The 18,571-nt window shown below is 51.9% G+C and overlaps 9 protein-coding genes across 9 annotated transcripts; 5 read left to right on the top strand and 4 right to left on the bottom strand.

The window, feature by feature from the left end:
* Positions 1-337: 337 nt before the first annotated feature.
* On the top strand, positions 338-945 carry T310_0362 (Progesterone binding protein; the record flags this gene model as incomplete). The annotated part of the gene is made up of 3 exons (XM_013476791.1): positions 338-443; positions 596-691; positions 767-945. 3 exons carry the CDS (start codon positions 338-340, stop codon positions 943-945), a joined length of 381 nt encoding a protein of 126 aa, XP_013332245.1.
* A 287-nt stretch (positions 946-1,232) lies between these two features.
* Positions 1,233-3,527, bottom strand: T310_0361 (Ribosome biogenesis (Nop4); the record flags this gene model as incomplete). Its single annotated transcript, XM_013476790.1, has 1 exon — positions 1,233-3,527. The coding sequence occupies one exon, from the start codon at positions 3,525-3,527 to the stop codon at positions 1,233-1,235; it is 2,295 nt and encodes a 764-aa protein (XP_013332244.1).
* A 248-nt stretch (positions 3,528-3,775) lies between these two features.
* On the top strand, positions 3,776-4,771 carry T310_0360 (Mating-type switch/DNA repair protein Swi10/Rad10; the record flags this gene model as incomplete). The annotated part of the gene is made up of 1 exon (XM_013476789.1): positions 3,776-4,771. The coding sequence occupies one exon, from the start codon at positions 3,776-3,778 to the stop codon at positions 4,769-4,771; it is 996 nt and encodes a 331-aa protein (XP_013332243.1).
* Positions 4,772-5,505: 734 nt separating this feature from the next.
* On the top strand, positions 5,506-7,556 carry T310_0359 (uncharacterized protein; the record flags this gene model as incomplete). Its single annotated transcript, XM_013476788.1, has 4 exons — positions 5,506-6,094; positions 6,177-6,463; positions 6,520-6,644; positions 6,701-7,556. 4 exons carry the CDS (start codon positions 5,506-5,508, stop codon positions 7,554-7,556), a joined length of 1,857 nt encoding a protein of 618 aa, XP_013332242.1.
* Positions 7,557-8,790: 1,234 nt separating this feature from the next.
* T310_0358 (uncharacterized protein) lies at positions 8,791-9,659 on the top strand (the record flags this gene model as incomplete). The annotated part of the gene is made up of 2 exons (XM_013476787.1): positions 8,791-9,025; positions 9,085-9,659. The coding sequence occupies 2 exons, from the start codon at positions 8,791-8,793 to the stop codon at positions 9,657-9,659; spliced, it is 810 nt and encodes a 269-aa protein (XP_013332241.1).
* Positions 9,660-11,999: 2,340 nt separating this feature from the next.
* On the top strand, positions 12,000-12,808 carry T310_0357 (uncharacterized protein; the record flags this gene model as incomplete). Its single annotated transcript, XM_013476786.1, has 2 exons — positions 12,000-12,583; positions 12,679-12,808. The coding sequence occupies 2 exons, from the start codon at positions 12,000-12,002 to the stop codon at positions 12,806-12,808; spliced, it is 714 nt and encodes a 237-aa protein (XP_013332240.1).
* A 424-nt stretch (positions 12,809-13,232) lies between these two features.
* On the bottom strand, positions 13,233-14,735 carry T310_0356 (uncharacterized protein; the record flags this gene model as incomplete). Its single annotated transcript, XM_013476785.1, has 4 exons — positions 13,233-13,835; positions 13,889-14,176; positions 14,225-14,559; positions 14,609-14,735. 4 exons carry the CDS (start codon positions 14,733-14,735, stop codon positions 13,233-13,235), a joined length of 1,353 nt encoding a protein of 450 aa, XP_013332239.1.
* A 1,000-nt stretch (positions 14,736-15,735) lies between these two features.
* Positions 15,736-16,966, bottom strand: T310_0355 (uncharacterized protein; the record flags this gene model as incomplete). The annotated part of the gene is made up of 2 exons (XM_013476784.1): positions 15,736-16,903; positions 16,938-16,966. The coding sequence occupies 2 exons, from the start codon at positions 16,964-16,966 to the stop codon at positions 15,736-15,738; spliced, it is 1,197 nt and encodes a 398-aa protein (XP_013332238.1).
* Positions 16,967-17,543: 577 nt separating this feature from the next.
* Positions 17,544-18,406, bottom strand: T310_0354 (uncharacterized protein; the record flags this gene model as incomplete). The annotated part of the gene is made up of 3 exons (XM_013476783.1): positions 17,544-17,867; positions 17,921-18,162; positions 18,220-18,406. 3 exons carry the CDS (start codon positions 18,404-18,406, stop codon positions 17,544-17,546), a joined length of 753 nt encoding a protein of 250 aa, XP_013332237.1.
* Positions 18,407-18,571: the final 165 nt, after the last annotated feature.

Below are 18,571 nucleotides of genomic sequence, written 5' to 3'. Positions count from 1 at the left end.
TAGCGGTAACGTAATTACGGCATGCTATTCAGTTCTGCCTATTATTCTATTGACGGTACTGTAATCCTTGGAACGGTATTTCATCGGCCACACAGCCGGGAGCTCCCTCCCGCGATTGATTGACCCCGTCTTCCAGCCCCGCCAGTCAGCCATCCTATTATTATTATCCCATTATTATCATTATAATTATTTATTATAAGACACAGTCGATCAATCAATCAGTCCAATCCAGCCTTGCATTGATTGGATCAGCATCGGCCGGGCCCTGCCATTGACAGAAAGAAGAAACGAACAAAACAACCGCCGCGACAACCCTCGTCCTTTAACTCCAGTCGCAATGTCCGAACAAACCGAGAAAAAGCGCTTCGAGCCCAAGCAGCCCGTCCAGCTTGATCCGCCCAAGGATGATCCCATAACGATGGAGGAGCTGTCGAAATGCGACGGTATGGATCTGTCCCTATATAGCCGTGTCGATATTGTCTTGTCTACGAAAATTGCTGTTCCTGCTTCCATCCGCCTTGCGGTTCTAAAACGAGCTGTTTATTCTCCCTCTGTTTGGCATTGTCAATTGACTCGATTTTTCTTTGATCGCTAGGCACGGATCCGAACCGTCCTATCCTCGTCGCTATCAAGGGCACTGTCTTTGACGTCACCAGGAACCCCGCATATGGTCCTCAGGGTCAATATCACGGTACGTTGGATTCTCAATCTCCTCTACTCTACAGCTCCTAAGCTAATACTTTTTGTTTTTCTTTTCAACGTTTAGTCTTCGCTGGCAAGGATCCCTCTCGCGCGCTGGCCATGTCATCCCTCAAACCCGAAGACTGCCGACCGGACTGGTACGATCTGGACGAGAAGGAGAAGACGGTCCTGGACGAGTGGTACACGTACTTCAGCAAGCGCTACAATATCGTCGGGCAGGTGCAGGGCGCTACCAACAAATAAATTAAATGAAGAAAAAATCAAATGAAATGGAAATGAAATCAATTGATAGACGAAACGACGATACGACATAATGCGGCAGATTGATACCTACCTGTTCCACTGAAATGTGCCTCCTTTTGTTATTGAATATGAAGCAGAGGAAGAAAAGCATCCTTTTTTTTGGATATATTCGTATATATACATATATATACATACAAGTGTAATACAAGTGCAAAAATTTCGTGTCGTAATTACCTACACCATTATTACCTTATCCTTTTTTTAAAGTAATTCACCTCAGCTGTACATCAAGCTTTGCCCTTCTTCCGCATCTTTCTCTGCATGCGCTTCTTCGCAATGATCCGGTTTCTCTTGGCCAGTTTGTTCTTCTCCTCTTGACTAAGCTCACCCTTGTCTTTATTGTCCTTCTTCTTGTTTGCTTTCCCTCCGTCGCTACTGGCCGCTCTCTTCCGCTTGGTCCCTCTCTTCGCCTGTTGTCCAGAGGATGCGGTCTCTTCTTTGTCTTTGGCTTCTTCGTTATCCGACTTCTTGTTCTGCATCTGAGCCTTGCTCAGGTTGCGCATCCTCTCCTGGAATTCTTTTCGGCGCTTGACAACCTGCGCGTTTTCAATGGCAAACTCCACAATGAGACGCTTCTTCTTCTCCGTCGTCCCGTCTTTGGAACGCGCCTCCACCAGATGACCATTGAGCCACCGCAGTCCCATGAGAGCATGGCGGTGAGTGTAGTACTCAATGAATCCATAGCCTCTGCTTCGTCCCACTCCGCTCTTCTCGGAGATCTTGCTGCCGCTTCGATCCTCGAACACGATCTTTGCCTGTTTCACTATGCCCTTGCCTTTCCGCCTCCGCTGCTTGTCGGCCTCTCTGGTTTCCTCGATCCCGCGCCTCATCTCCTCCGGAGACAGTGGCTGACGGAGACCCTCCTTGACATCTCTGGCAAATCCCACGACGGCCTGTCGGGCGAGGGCCTTCAAGTCCTTGGAGGATATTTGTCGCGGGATATTGCGGACTGAAAGCCGCGTTAGGCTCATATGGAGCGAAGGGTTGTTCTTGATGAGGGTTTGCCGCTGCTTGAGACTGTCAGCGCGCATTTTGATCTCTGACGGCGAAAGCAATTTGTAAAGTTCAGAGTTGGGAGGGATCGTGCCCTCGTTCAGGAGAAAGAGACGGCGTTTGTCCTCCTTCTTAGCCGAACGACGCGAGGAGCTTTCCTCTGCCAGTTTCGCCGCCTCCGACTTGCTCACCGCGTGAGTTACCAACAGGACACGATCCTCCATTGTGTAGCGCCCGGTGGGGTCAATCGTTTCATTCTGTAGGATGGAAGGCTTTGATGCTGTGGAGGCTTTTTTCGATTTGTCCGCATCTTTGCGCGTGGCATCGGGCTGCTTAGGGGCGTTTTTGACGCACAAGGCAGCATCGTCGACGTTCCGGAAGCAAACAAAACCGGTGCCCCGAGGGCGATTTGTCTCCGGGTCTACCACAATGCGCGCATATCGAACAGGCCCAAATTGGGTGAAATGTTTGTAGAGTGTCTCATCTGAGCACGTAAAAGGCAGGTTTCGGATGAAAACCGTGGAGGCATTCCGTTCGTCTTCGGCTTCTTCGTCCTTCTCGTCGTCGTCGTCGTCGTCGTCGTCGTCGTCCTCCTCCTCCTCCTCCTCCTCCTCCTCCTCCTCATCTTCTTCGTCTTCCTCTTTGTCTTCTTCTTCGTCTTCCGTGTCTTCCATATTTTCGTCGGACTCTTCACCGTCCTTCATCGACACATCCTCGTCCGCTTCATTCTCATCTTGGTCGGAACCTTCGGCAGCGCCGTCCGCGGTATCTTTTTCTCCTTCCTTGTCCTCTGTCTCTTTCGTCAATTTCTCCCAAATGTGTTTCTCAACGGCCCAGTCGACTGCCAAGGTTCTCCCGTCAACTACTTTCCCATTAACAGCCTCGATCGCCCTCTCAGCGTTCTTCCTGCCCCTCAAGACGACGAACCCAAATCCAGCCTGGCGTTTACCCTTCTTGGGAACTACTGCACGCTTGACCTTTCCGAAGCTGCGAAAGAGAGCAGCCAGCTGATCCGGCTCCTTAATGCTCCACGGGAGATTTCGAATGATAAGCTTTGGTGGCTGATTCAATTGTTTGCGGATCTCCCTCTCCTCCTTCAGCTTGATAGCCTCTGCGGTCGGAACGCTCTTGCCCTCCTTCTCATCAATTTCACGATGGCGAGGCTGGGCGACCTCCACCTTGATTTTCTTGCCGTCCAAATCAGCTCCATTGAACTCATCCAACGCACGCTGGGCATCTTCAAGGTCGGCGAAAGTCACGAAACCGTAGCCTCGAGATTGTTTGGTTTGGGGATCGAGGACGACCGTCGCATGTTTAATCACGTAGGATTGGGAGAAAAACTCCGTCAGACGCTCCGTAGTCACCGACAGCGGTAGACCACGCACGAAGAGTTCTCTCCGCAGCTGTTTCGAAGCAGTCTGCGATGTCTCCGCGGGCGGATCATTTTCAGTCTGTTCTGTGTGGGAGGCTTCTTCAGTCTGAAAGCTGCCATCCTCCGAGAGGCGTCTCCTCTTGCGTGTTTCGGCCATGGTAGGTATGCACCAAAAACAAGGTGACAATCAACTTTTTTTTTTCGCTTTCTCAAGCTAGCGGCAGAAAAATATTAAAAAGTCGCTTTGGCGGCAGCACTAGCATTGGAACGGATGGGGAACCCCAGGCGGTGAGGCCGTCTTGGCAGGCGGTAGGCGAGGAACCGCCAAAGACATGCCTAAGAATAGTCGACTGGCGCAGCAATTCTTATGCCAAATCTACAACTATCTTTCACTTTACGGACACCATGGATAATGATTACGGGGATGATGCTGTCTTCAACCAGCTCCTCCAAGATGAAAAGACAGCGAACAACCCTGCTCCGGCTACCACTGACTCCAGACAACAACCACCTGCAGCGCGCCCAGCCAAGGTCGAGCAGCCCAAGCCGCAAGCTCTTCCTAGTAGGACATCACCGTCCGCGATCTTAGTCTCTGCACGGCAGAAGGGCAATCCGATTCTCAATTATGTCAAGCTTGTACCCTGGGAATACGCCGATATTCCCGCAGACTACGTGCTTGGGAGCACCACTTGTGCTCTGTTCTTGTCGTTGAAGTATCATCGACTGCATCCGGAATACATCTATTCGCGGATCAGGCTTCTTGCCGGGAAATACAATCTTCGTATCCTTCTGATCATGGTAGATATACCCGATCATGAAGACAGCCTGAAGGAGCTCTCGAAGACTTCCATTGTGAATAATTTAACCCTGATTCTGTGCTGGTCTGCGCCTGAAGCTGCCCATTATTTGGAGCTTTTCAAGTCATCGGAGAATGCGCCGCCGACTGCGATCCGCTCCCAGCAGGCTCAGTCGTACAAGGAGAGCTTGGTTGAGTTTGTGACAGCGCCCCGGAGTATCAACAAGTCCGATGCCGCGAGCTTGATATCTACCTTTGGAAGTCTCCAAGCTGCCATAAATGCCCAGCCCGAGCAAATTAGCTCCGTGCCCGGCTGGGGTGAGAAAAAAGTGCGACAATGGTGCAGCGCAGTTCGAGAAGACTTTAGGGTAGAAACGGCCAAGAGACGGACGGCACCTGATCGAAGACCGGGTCCATCCACGCAGGCTGCTGCTGAGAAGGATGAAGAAGAGGCGATGTTACTTGCCGCCGCTGAAGAAGAAAGTCGATTACAATCAGAAAAAGAAAGTGCATCAAAACCTACGCCAAACCAGAACAATGACCAAGAAGGCATGAGTGAAGGGATCATGGCTGCGCTAGCAAAACTCAGGGAGCAAGAGGGATGAAAGCAGAGGCAGCAGGCCAGCGAATCGTCGAGTTCCCAGATCTTTTATGCTAACGTTCACCTTCGAGAGAGCAAGACCGTCACCGCTGCATTGTCGACCCAGCATCGTTCCAGGCCGATAGAATAATAATGTCTGTGGCTTTCGCAGTTGTAGGGTTGACGGGATCAACATAGATCCTGCATCGAATGGCTGGACATGGATCCTGGGGACGGTGTCCCTGGGGCTCTAGGACCGCAAAGAGGTTCAATATACAGTAGAGGCTGTTCTTGGAACATTACAGAGCGATGCGTATCAGTTGGGTGCAGAAATCAGGCTGTGGACACGAGCACAAGGTCAAGCAATTCAGAGCATGAGGCCAGCATCAACGAAATAGACCATCGACGGAACAACGCTCCTCTGGCTGGGAGTCAGGTCAAAGCGTCGCACGACGCCTTGTCGTACAAATCACGTGTCGCACTGGGAAGCGAGCCCAAACAGGAAATCGGGCGCTCGTTGCACATTGGGCTTCGAAGCTTAGCTTGCTCTCCTCAGAGTTTCCGCCGTTCATCACGGTGTCCTTTGGCAGCGCTCCAGCCTCTGGCTAGCCCTGCCAGCACGCCAGCGATCGCCGTGCGATTTAGCGGCACCCCGGCCTGGCTGCCCTCAACTGTCCACTAACGAGCTCGGCTGCTCCCCACTCGGCTCGAGTCCCAATTTATTACCCCTTGCGCCGCCCACCATCCGGCAATGGGACCATGGGGACCGAGACCCATCCCGCCGACAGCGAGGCCATCAACGCTCGTGCAGAAGGCGTGGGCCATGATGAGGACGCCAATGGCCGTCCGCATGCCGCTGGCGATGCCTCGCAACCCGGCCGTGCGGCATCCAGCCAGCAGCCCTCGGCGCAACAGAACTTTGAATTTGTCCTGGTGACCGATGAAGGGTCCCGACGCCAGGTCCGCCGTCATGCTATGCGCCAGTACATGCGTCAGCGACGTCTGGAGGGAATCGCGCGGCTAGGTTCGTCCCGCGTGTCTATCTCCGGATGGGCCGCGCGGGAACCGGTTGATGCTTCGCTGGATTCTCCAGGATTAAAAGTAAAAGCCGAGGAGGCAGATGATGGGCACGAAGAAGAGAGAATCAACACCAAGGGACGCACTCGCGGAAATGCTCTAGACACAAGACGACGCAACCACACAGTGTCTGGCCATCAGGAAGATGTACTTTCGAATAAACCGTCTGCCTCGGATCATCTGCCGTCCCCAGGGCCTGGCGGAAAGCGTGATCCATTTGACAGCTATCCCATATCGATCAGTCAACAGGACCACAAGCTGATCAACCATTGTAAGTGCTACTGTTCTCAATTCTTTTCTAATCTGTGTCCAGCAGCACAGTCTTGTGTGGGATCTCTGCTTACACCTGCAAGATGTCGTGATCTATCCTTCCATGATGTACAAATTGTCGGGGCCAAATCAAAAGAACCCGATCATGGAAATCTTTCGGCAATTTGCCCTCCAGGACAGGCTCCCGTTCCAGGCAATGCTGGCCATTGCCTCCAAGCATCTGGCCAGCGTGGAGGGCCGGTCGGAGTCGGTGCAAAGCCTGGCGCATAAAATACAATCGCTACAGTTGATCAGCAAGCAGATCCGAGATACTGCTGACGGTCCGCATGATGGGACCATCTATGCCGTAGCGACGATGGCTGTCATCGAGGTACATGCATACGTGACGGAAAATTACCGTGATGTGCCAGCACTGACTTGGTCTAGAAATGGTCCAAAGACGCCTCCATTGAACGGATGCACTTCAAAGGTCTTGCCTTGATGATTAGAAAACGAGGGGGCATGCGGGGGCTGAGGGCCAGTAGCCCATTTCTGGAACAAGTTCTATACTGGTACGGGTCGTGGTTTCACTTCTACCAAGTCAAGCAGCTAGCTGACCATGCTCCAGGGTTGACTTCAGCTGTGCTCCCAAGGCAATTGTGGATGCCAGTCTCCCGTGGACCGGAGACGTTCCCGACTCACTCCCTGGAAAGCTGCAATTTCTGTCGCCAGACTTGCAGTTGGACGTACCCACGTCGGATGGTGAAGGTGTTGGCGATATCTTGCGCGCCTGCGAAGACTTTCTGGCTTTCTTTCGCTGCCTCCATGAATCGGAACAGGCGATCCTCAAAGCCCCGTTTCGCGCACCGACGGAGGAGGCGCCTCGTCGAGCGAATCTGTTTCACCCTTCTTCTCGGCTGTATTCTATTCTGACGACGCTTCCGGACTACGATCATGGCATTCGCGATGTTCGCTTCATTGACGAGTACACGTGTCTGGCGTGTCTGTTCTACCTCAATGTAGCGCTTTGTGAATGCTATCTGCACGGCCAGAACTTTGACGAGTACATGGCATGGCTGGATTCGGAAGTCAAACAGCTAAATCCGACGTCTAATCCTAGCATCTCGGCCCTCATGTGGCTGTTCCTGGAGAACGGCGGCTATCCTCGGGGGGAGTGCAGTGACGAGGGGGAGAGGAGCTGGTTCGTGTCGCGGATGCTGCGAGTGGCCAAGCGACTGGAGTGGAACCGGCAGGGGACCTTGTGGGATGGTTTGCGGGCGATCCTCATCCGGTTCATCGCGACGCAGCAGGAGTGTGGACTGGGGTCGGAGAATCTTGGCAAAGCGGAGGTGTTTGCTCGGCAGCGGAGGCTCAACCAGCGGGACGACTTCCTCTGGGACGAGGATGAGATGCGGCGGGAGATTCTGGGCGATCTCTACCGGGGAGCGCCAGTTTACAGGATGTCTCAACCGCCGATTCCGTAGCGCAGACCTTTTAAAATGGTGGAGTAAGGGAGTATGGAGAGTTTCGATTGGGATGGCATATTCGGGTTTTTTTTTCCTTTTACCTTCATTTATTCTGTTTATTGTTTTACGTTCGGGATTGGGATAGGGCGTTTGAATGATGTGAATCTGGAGCAATGACGAGCGATGACCCTTACGACAACAAACTGTTTGTTTCTGTTTCTGCGTTCAACACTGTTTTAGTTTCTCCTTGATAGGCAGAAAATTGAGCCGGTGGATATGTGAAACGACTCATCAAGTTTAATATTAACAATCGGCAATCAACTGACTTTAGCCTGCTCAACGACGGAGTAAGTCCGGCATAGTGCTTACTGGCGGCTCACCTCAGCCAAGAGTCCAAGACATGCAATCCTGCCATTCGAAAGGCTTCTCGAATTCTCCGGTAGTTGTCTGTTGTTCAATAATCCATCGTCCCACTAGTTCTAAGACTTGACGGACTTTTCTTTACCCCTCCAAGAATGCCCCAGCGCGTGGCTGGGCAGGGAAGGGGGCCATGCCGATCTCCAGCTAGCTTAGCTGGGAAAATTTAAACGCCATTAAGCCTGAGCGGCGGGACTCAGCTGTCGAGCAGCACACTGACTGGTCCAGCGGCCAGCCCCCACTGCCGATAAGGCGCAGCTGCAGGGTCTCTGCTGAAGCAAACCTAGAACACGAGTTGCGGACTTGCAACTCTGAGCGAGTGTAGGCTGCCCTTGCATCTGCCGTTGGCATCTGAGACAGCAGCGAGGGTGAAGCAATCCCAGCTGACTGATCCCTGTCCATGGCCTGAGGCTGACATTCAGCCATTGCCAGCAGATAAGAAAAGAGCCTCGTCGCCGTCCAGAAATAACTCAGCCCGTCGGGGAGGGCTGCAGTAGCAACTGCCAACTCGGGTAGGGTTCTGGAATCCTTCCGGCTAGACGCACGCCATGCCTCCCGCCGCCGCCACGTGCATATAGGTCGGGCCTGTGCTCTGTCCCCCTCTCTCCAAGAATCTCTCATCGCGACACACATGGCCCCTCTGGCATTCTTACGCCTTTTGCCTTCGAGCAGTTCTGCCTGCCGAATGACTGCCGTTCATGTCAATTAATCAATAATCCATATTAATGCGATAGTCTTGGAATCGGCCTTCTTGCCGTTCGTTTTTCCTTCTACTTTCCTTTTTTCCCCCACAGTCTTATACTGTCCCGGTTGGGATCGACCGCCATTGTTTACAATGCCGTCCCGCTCACGATCTCTGCTCTCGCTCCTTCTTGCGCTCATTTGCTTCGTCAGCCTGCTTCAGTCGGCGGGAGCAACGATCATCGCGACCTTTACGGATGACAAGTGCAAAGATTCATACAAGTCGATAAACGGGCCCAATGGGTACCCGAACGGTACCTGCACGCAGCTGCGAGCGTCTGGGCCATTTGGCAGCTTTCAGGTTGTCGAGGAGGATGAAGGGTGTTCAGGTATGTCATTTTACACAGGTATCACAATTTGCAATGATGACAGGCTGACGGGCGACAAGTGACCATCTACGGGCACGATGCCGATCCCGACGAGCCCTGCTCATCCCAAACCACAAAAGTAGCCGAGCTGGCCACATGCTACAATGCGTCCTGGGTGTATTACAGCATTGACATGTGCACGCTGCCGTTGCCGGGGTCGACGACCTCGCCCGCAGTCGCGGCCGCTACGGTGACAGTGACAGCATCGTCCAGCAGCAACCACACTGGCGCCATCGTGGGAGGCATCGTCGGGGGTGTTGCTGGGGTCGCATTGATTTTGGGTCTGGGGTGGTGGCTGCTGTGGAGTCGACGGCGGCGGCGGCGTCAGAAGCAGCAGCAACAGCAACAATTACACCCTCATATGCAGATGCCGATGCCCCCTCCGGTCCATCCACCATATCCTGTGTATAACGCCAACGCGCCGCTGCTGCTGCCGCCGCCGCCGCCGCCGCCGCAGGAACTGTCGTCGAAGTCGACGGTAGAGATGCCAAACACGGGGAAGACGATCAAGCCCGAGGTGCGGGACGTCAAAGACGTCAAACTGCAGGCACCAGACGGGCGGTATTATGTGGAGCTGCCGGGTCAGCCGTTATGAGATGCGCACTGCATGGTCTGCATTTTGGTTTTTTCCATTCATTGTGGAGTTACAATGATATATCCTATGTCTGTATATGTGTATGTCTCGGTATGGTGTTTGGAGGTGTCTTGTTTCTGCGTTTGGATTGCTTGACTGGATTGACGGGATGGATGATGGTTTGGTTATGTATATGTGTATGAATGACAAGATATGTTTATAGGCAAGAAACAAGAAATGAGCAACGAGGAAGATAAAAAAATCATAAATCGATGTTGTCTTCTCTTATATATATAATCTCACATAAGAACCAAAGCACAAACAGATAAAATCTAGAAATAAATAGGACAGACAAATCGACCCACTCACTTGAAAAGTCAATCTAGAAATTAAATTATGACCCGTCAAATGCAAATAAAAAGAAGTTCAGATTTATTTATAGTTGAATTACATACATATGTGTATTATTGTAGCTAGTAATAGTAATAGTATCTATCTATAGATAGGTAAAGTATTATTCATCGTTTACTCCGTACTGTGAAATCGAATTCGAGATCACTGTCTGTCTGTGTGGTGCAAGCACGTGCATTGCGTTGTGTTTTGATTTGTGTTGCTTGTTTCTATGAATAAATACCTAAGTAATAAATTCGCCCCAAGTTCTGCATGCACTCTGGACGGAGGACGGAGGACGGAGTAGTCCGCTGTGGACCTGTAGGTGGACCTGTTGACCCACCCGATAGACTTAGCGCTAACCTAATAATAGACCACTTTCCTAGAATGGCTAGCGTGGAACTGATAATCTATTCACGTGCCTACCTAAATTATCGTCGAATCAATCAAGGTTTTTACTTTTTTGGCTAAAACTGAAAAGATAGGTGGTTTGCAGCAGGTTTCAGGTTTCAGTTTGAGACTAGTTTACCGTATGTATTAGCCCCAGGAACCAGGAACCTTATTACCTAGGTACCTACTGGATGCTACCTTCCCGGTGCGTATTACACTACACTTGCTAACAAGGAGTAGATTACGGAGTACCTAGGTATACACTCGTACAGCGTCTAGTAGTAGTGGCTTCAGTTCTAATAATAAATAAATACTCTGCAATTATGTGATAACAGTGAACAGTGAACGCAGATGTCATTATTATTGTCAGCTCAGCTGCAGCTTGTTTTAATTAATCGATGTAGTATAATGTACTCCGTAATATAATATAATATCCATTCTATGTACGGAGTATATACAAAGATTGCCTGAGTGGATCTGTATAAAGTACTTGTATGTACTTGTACTTAGGTATATTAATCAAGCGTTTCAAGGATCTACTCCGTATAGTAGAGAATAAATAGATTGCATACGGATGTATATCACGTTTTGTCTCAGTTTTATTTCTCTGCGCCTCAGTTCAGTCCACTCAGTCCAGCTCTGTTTTATTCTGATTCGATGGAACAGATCTCTTCCAAACAAGGCCTTTGTTTCTTTTTTTCCAGTTCGCCGGTTCGCCGGTTCTCCGAAGAAGACTATTATTATCGACAGATATGCTGTGAGGGACGGAGAACGGAGTATCTACCGGACGGAGTATTCCGTACTCCAGACTGGACTGTAACAGATTAACTGGGTCCAGGTACAGGGCGGTTTTTTTACCCCACTTACTTTAATTTTTAATTTGATTTTCTTTTATTGGCCTTCTGACGCGATTAAAGTTTCGAACCTTTGATCCTTCATCATGGCTTAATTTCGGTTTGGGTTTGTTATTGGCTGGTTCAGTTCTCTAGTCTAGGTATGTACTTACTACTCTGTGAAGGTAGGTAGGATCTGCTTGCTGACAGGAAGGCTTGTTCTGTAATTAGTCAGTCAATAATCGATATGATGATGATCTCGATCGACAATGATACTGTGATACTTCCCTCCTCACTGCATATGGTAATTACTCACTGACAGCCGAATGGAACTGGAACTGGAAAAGAAATGGATGGATGATGCTACCTTCTACCTACCTCTTGCACCTCCTACGTCGTAGAAACAATCTGTTTGGATGCTGACGTTCTGCCTGACTGGTCCAGACCCTTGTCCATGGATGAGTCCATGCCCGGCTGATGCTGACGCTGAGCCTGGGGGCGATTTGCGACCCACCGCAGTCACTAGGCTGGAGTCTACCCTGTCTGTCCCGAGTTTATTTTCGATATATCGATATTCGTAGGTTTACTTATGTAGTATGTGCGGTTAGATCTATGTATATAAGTCTAGACTTCTCCCTCCCTCTTCTCTGCATAGCTATTTCATCAATCGGGTCGGATTCTTTCAGACATCTATCTATCTACATCTACATCTACATCTATATCTATATATCGACTATCCTATTCTACAATGCCGTCCACAACCACTCTCCTGACCTGCCTCCTGGCAGTCAGCGCTTCTGTCTCCGCCGTCCACTCTTCTCGGTCCTCCCACTCCACCACCGCCACCACCTTCACCACCATCACCACCACTCACTCCTCCCACACCTCCCACACCTCTCACGCCGCCTTCTCCTCTTCCTCCTCCTCTTCCGGCTCCTGTTCCGTCCAGTCCGGCGTCCAGCAGACCTTCTACGGCTACCCAGACAACTCTCCACCCGGCGCGGGCATCGCGTACACGCAATGCGGACGCTCACAGGCCGGCGGCACAGGCACATACGACGACCCGCTGACCATGGCCACGGCATCAGGCGAGCTGAATGTCTGCGAGGTCGTGTACGCTCCGTACCTGAAGAAATACCTGCGCTACGAGGACGAGTGCGCCGAGTGCAACTCCGACTGGAAGAACGGCAACAAGTGGCACATCGATACCTGGACCGGTAGCTCCACGGTCAACGGCGGGCAGAAGCAGATCGACTGCGAGGACAGCCTGACGCCGGACGCGGCCCAGTCGATTATTCGCAATCCGAGCAAGGATCTGCCTGTTGATAGTATGTATATCCTTGATAATTTTGATAGAGAGTTTGCGCTGATGCTAACGAATTTCCCTCTCTCTAGCCACCGACCTCTTCTCCAACGGCTCTTGCCAGACAAGTCACACCTACCCGTCGTACGACGTTGGCACGTACTGCAGCTCTTAAGCAGGGTTTAATTAATTCAGCACTGTCTGGATTGACTGGTAGTGGTGATGACGGCAGATGTCAACGTCCTTACTCTTAGGGCTTGGCTTCTCATGACGCCAAGCGAGGATCGGACTGAGTTCCTATCAATCGATATATCAGCGTCAGCTGGTCATGGAGAAGATATGTATTGTACATACCATTATTCGTCAGATGCTGCAATTGCATGTATTGTATTGTATAAGAATAAATCATGGCGATGCTGCATTCATCGACGAACCAAATCACACCCATTACTCCGTACACACCATACGTAGTGACAAGCTTCGCTTGATTATCTATAGCCAGTAGCACAACCAGTATATAACAGCACAAACAACAAGGGTATTGATTGTTCACTGAAATACCATCGTCCCGCAACCCTGACCCATCAAACCACAATCGTGACAACGGAAGGAAACCGAAGTATCAAGCAAAAACAACGGAACGACATGCAAACAAACATTCGCATCACCACCCATCGATCATGTCGGTTTGTCACAGCCGATTCTTCCCAGCAAGGCCTTCCGATCACTCTGGTCACGAAGAACGCCTCCCCGACGGGTCCGCACCGAGCCATTCGACCGTCGCCACGCTGCCTCCGAGCCGGAGCTGTCGGCAACCACCCGCGATGTCTCCTTGCTCACCACCACGCCCGGCGCCTCCTCCGTCTCGGGCTCTTCCTCTTCCTCATCGTCGCTCCGAGTGTCTTCGGCGTTTCCGGAACGAATCACTCCAATCGCCACGCGGATGATCATTCCAAACCAGATCAAGGACAGCACCTGCAGCGCCAGGAGGAACGACAGGAAAATCCACTTGATGCCTCGGTTCATGCAGATCGGCCCGTCCAGGTTGAAGTACGGCGAGAACAGATGTGCCCAGCGATCAGGGTATCCATCGGTCGTGAGCATCTCCGCCGTCGTGCCCGAATAGCAGCCATACGCCATGTGCGCAGGCACGTCTTGGTAGATCGACCAGCACAGGGACAGGTAGATGACATGGCGCGCAATAAACCACGTCAGCAGGAACACCCCGAACGCGACATTGCAGCACATTTCGTAGCCAAAGTACTTGAGGATCTTGGCAGCCTAGATTTCTCGTCAGAATGTGACAATGACGGTCGTCTGGAATAGGAACTTACCGGCAGCAGGAAATCAACAATGTCCATCAGACACAGCACCACGTTGGAGACGTTGTAGAAGCGGTAGATATACGCGGAACCCAGCAGCGTGCTCGTGATCAAGTGGTGTGTCAGCATCTGGTAGTGGTCCTTTCTCCGCTCCTCGATGTTGACAATGAAGATCTGCTGGATCCAGAACGACAGCTGCATGAGCAGATACCACTTCATCTGGGGCGTCATCTCCCGCGCAGGCCAGTTAGACCAGATCGCCTTGAAGCTGTCCCAGTAGTTGGAGTTGGTCCAGAGGTACTATCGCAGTCAGCACTGTTGCCAAGGAGCGTCCTTTCCCCAACTCACCATGCCATAAGTCCAGAAGGTACCGTAGTAGACCAGCAGCCAGGCCTGCTCCGCAAACCGCATCGACGCCTTCCTCTTCAAACCGGCCCTCTTCGCCCAGGGGCGAAAGATCCAATCAATGAACATGGCGCGAACAGCGGTGAAGCCGAGGATGGCGCTGATGATGAAGTAAATGTCGTCTTTGCCATGGATGTAGAGTCCCGTGCTCGGCTGGTAGTAGGACATCTCGAAGAACGGGGTCGTATAGGATCGCAGGGAGGGATATAGATTGTGCACTGCCAGCAGCGTCGCCAGGATCGTCAGGGAAATGCCTGTAAAGAAGAACCATGAGCGATCTGCGTCCCGTCTTTGTAGCAAAAAAAAAAACATGGCTCTATATCATACCGATCTGATTGGCGACTATCCATTCCCGGAACGTCGTCTCGTTCCTGGCCGGGCGATGGCCGCTGGGAGTCGATACGCAGGCATTGAGCTCGTCGACCGACTGGGACGAGGCAGTATCCTTGGCCATGGCGCAGCAATGGACGGAGGAATCAGTCTCGTCGTCAGGCAGAAGTCTGGCAGAGGCAATTCAGGTGAGGGGTGCGACAATGGGTCGGAACGGATTGTGTGTTTTGCTTGCCCGTCGTGCCGTCGTCGGTACCTCGACCCAGACGGTTCGGTTCCGTGGTCTCCAGCAACGGGACAGGAACAATACAGGGAAGTAAGGATAGGACTTAGGAAACGGCAGCACAACAGAGAACTGAACTGCCCGGACAGACGATCCAGATAAAGCGAGAAGCGGGCAGGCAGACGGCCTGGGGCGACTACAGATGGCCTCGCGATCCTTGTTTTGCTGGCGTCGGATCTTCAATGCGGGCCTCACCGCCTTCTGCATCACCAGGTCACACTGCCGCCCGCCCGCCCAATCACCGCCCGCCTCGCCTACACGCCGTGCAGCTTCTCCCCTCACGGCACGAAATTACAATTACTACTGTGTACAGTTCGCTCGCATACAGCACTGCTACGACGTCCCAACACCCGGCCGGCCTGGCCTAAGTTCTTGCTCGCATTGTCACCTCGCTTGCTACTAGCCGCTGCCCAGGATACACTTGGTGCCTGAGCCAGGTGTCGTTCTATTCTTAAGGCCTGCAGACTGTTACTCCAGCCGCTGACCAGGATGGCCCGAGTTACCCCACATCAGACGCTGCTGGACTCCGGTACATCCGTGCATTCTTGGCTCGAAATCAAGGGGTTGGATGGCCAGCCTGAGTGTGTTGGATTTCAGCAGGAGTCGCCAGTTTGACCACTAGCGCCTACTGCCCATGCAATAATAATGTGAATTGTCTGTGCTGATGGAACGCTTTGTGCTAGAGAGAGTTGTTCACGATATGCGGAGTACCTATTAGGAGAACTATCCAGCATCTATGTAGTTAGTTACATGAACATGCTCGACAAATCCACACTGTCCGTGACGTAATATGCGCCTGGCAGGATTAGGAAATTTCTGGGTTTAGGCAGCTTCTTGCGCCTCATTCAGGTCGATCGTCGCTGGCATTCTCCAAGCCGGCCGTAATGCCGTCGACGTACTCGCTTGCACTAGCTCCCAGCTTCGCCATGTCGACCCCGCGGTTCCGAGCCTGCCCGGTCATCGCCCTCGACATCGCCCGCACCACTTCCTCTTCCTCCCAGATACTGCCCGTCCCGGACGGTTGCTGCTTCTCACCACGGCCAGCGCCCTCCATGGCCACCACCTCCCGCCAATACGCATCGTCTCGCGCTTTCAGCGTCTTGTCTCTCACGACCGCATTCCGCGTGACACTGACCGCGTGCAGCTTTGAAGTAGCTGCCGTCAACGCAGTGGTGGCGGTCGACATCAGTTGCTCCATCTGTTCAGCTTGTGATGGCGGGCTGTAGAAGAAGCGGTTGGTAGCAGAGAGGTAGATCAGGGCGGAGCAGACGCCGTCGAAGATCGCAAAGGCCAGAGGCCGCAGGAGGCCCATGTTGTAATAGAGACTTGGAGGCGGGGCCTGGCCGGCTCGCACTGCCGCCGAAGCAGATGCCACCGGATCATAGACAGCCATGATGTAGACATCGATGGCGGCCAGAGCCAGGCCGGCGATAGTGAATTTATTCCGCCATTGCGCGGCTTCAGGACCAGCGAACGGCGCTGAGGTGACCAGACCAACAATCAGCAGGTGGAAGAGGTGCGGTACCAACGTATTCAACGGTAGATAGTACAGCAGATACGACCACGTATTGTCCACAGTACAGAACTGGCACGACAGCAACGCATCCGGCCCATAGCGGAGGTACACCTTCCTGAACACCTGCGACATCAGCTTCCCCCGCAGGAGTGTATCATCCTCCGTCAGGACATTGTCCGGTCGGAGTCGCGCCAAGCGAGCAAAGATGACTTCTGTCGGAGTATTGATGCGTGAGCCCGTCTGGGCAAAGATATTCGGGGTTGGAGCATGCGGATTAAATGGCAAACTCAGGATGAGGAAGAAAACGATCGCACCGAACAGGACGTTCAGGGCGCGAGACGCCTGCGGAGGGAGCGGACGAACAGGAGGGCGATGCGCGAGAGAGGCACGGAGACTGCGATAGTAGTTGATTGCTCGAGGGATGAGGATGGGCGCGAAGAAAATGAAGAGCGATTTAATGCTATGGAAGAGTTCTGTTAGTGACCTTTGTTGCCTGCTTTCAAAAGCTAGAGACAAAACAAACGTACGTCTGAAATGAGACCCCTATTTGTGACATCTTCCCGGACCGCAGAAAGAGATGCCGTCAGGCATCCCCGGTAGATTATGGCCTATGTAAGGATTGAAAGGAGACAGAAGTCATCTCCTCGTCGAGTTGATAATGTTGTCTAGTTGGCCAAGTGAGTACGGATAGCTGCAAGCTAAATATAGAGAGGTGCACTAAGCATGGCAGCTCGGCGGACGTCCCGAGCCAATCTGGCACGTGTGTAGACCATACATTCAATCACCAACAACTCGAACATCCATATGGGCATTACGCATTTTGAACTGGTCGTTTTAAAGCTTTAAAAAAAATCAGAGTTCATATTGTTCAAAATGACACGCTTTCCGTTTTCGAATACCCATTCCCATCACCAACACCGCATACTCATACAAACTAACCTAAATGTTATCCTCCTGCTGAACCAAAAATTATGTACAGTACAATTATGAGCGATCGTAAAGAGCTTTTAACGGCGTAAACAGAAATAGAGAAAGGCATCCTAGTGCGTCTCAAAGCAAAAACACAACTCAGCCACGTGGCCAGACGTTCTATCAGTCGATTCCGTCGTTTGTCCATTGATCCGACTTTCCAATTAAACATAATTTGCGTGCATGGCAGGATGGTGAGCCAGTTCTGGTGCCGCCAGGTCAGGCTCACTGCCACTCTTAGAAAAGGATTCCTTACGCTCGACGGTCGGACTTGAGACCTTCAATGGAAACCGTCTCGTGTTGCGCAAGGACATGGGCCTCGGGCTCGATGTGTGGGAACGGTAGGTCGGAAGAGTGTCTTGCCGATTTAAGCACAGCTGAAACGACCTCTGGCTGCCTTTGCGATCGACGACTTTGGAAGCAACGGCTCCGTATGATCGGACCTGGCGTGCAGTGACACCGCGTTCCTTATCCCTAAAAATGAAACTCTGGAAAGAATCGTCAGTATCAATCTCCCAGTAAAGGAGGCAGGGTGACGCACTACAGGGAAGTTGATAAGGCCCATGACCATCGCGAGAATTCCGGCCGAAGCAACGATTCTCCAGAACGCCAGCCCCAGGGACTCCTGACTGGTGGCTTTCCTATTAAGATCGCCAAGCACTGACACGCCCAATATGATCATCGTAGCGGAAAGAGTCACAAAGCCGGACTCCTGACCGAATAGCGGCCAATTCCGATCGAAGTAGCCACGGAAGACGGGTAGTTCGGAGAGGATGAGGACAACTAATCAGCACTGTCAGCCGGCCCTCGGCTTCTGTGGGATCAAGCACGGCTGCTTACTGCTCACACAGGCAGTCACGGCGTGGGTAACAGCCTCAAAAAAGAAAAAACTATTAACGAAAGAGATCTTGATAAGCATCACCACACTCGCGGCGATGATGTCCAGGAGGGCGATAATGTTAAGCACTCGAATGATATTGAGAATCACATATCCTGGACCAGCCAGGGAACCTTTGAAGAGGCCCATTATGGCAGAGTTGACTGTCCACGACGGTCTACTGGCAACAGCAAAGCGAAGCAAGAAAAAGTGGTTGGTCACGAAACAGAGCGTAGAGCCCTTTGTGGAAGTGGACGAGTTTGATTTGTTTCTATGAGAAATGCATCGATCAACGAGTTGACAGTTCTCTGAGGG

This window comes from Rasamsonia emersonii (assembly GCF_000968595.1).
Source record: "Rasamsonia emersonii CBS 393.64 chromosome Unknown ctg1118621759675, whole genome shotgun sequence".
NCBI lineage: Eukaryota > Fungi > Ascomycota > Eurotiomycetes > Eurotiales > Trichocomaceae > Rasamsonia > Rasamsonia emersonii.
This window is presented reverse-complemented; position numbering and strand designations above follow the sequence as displayed.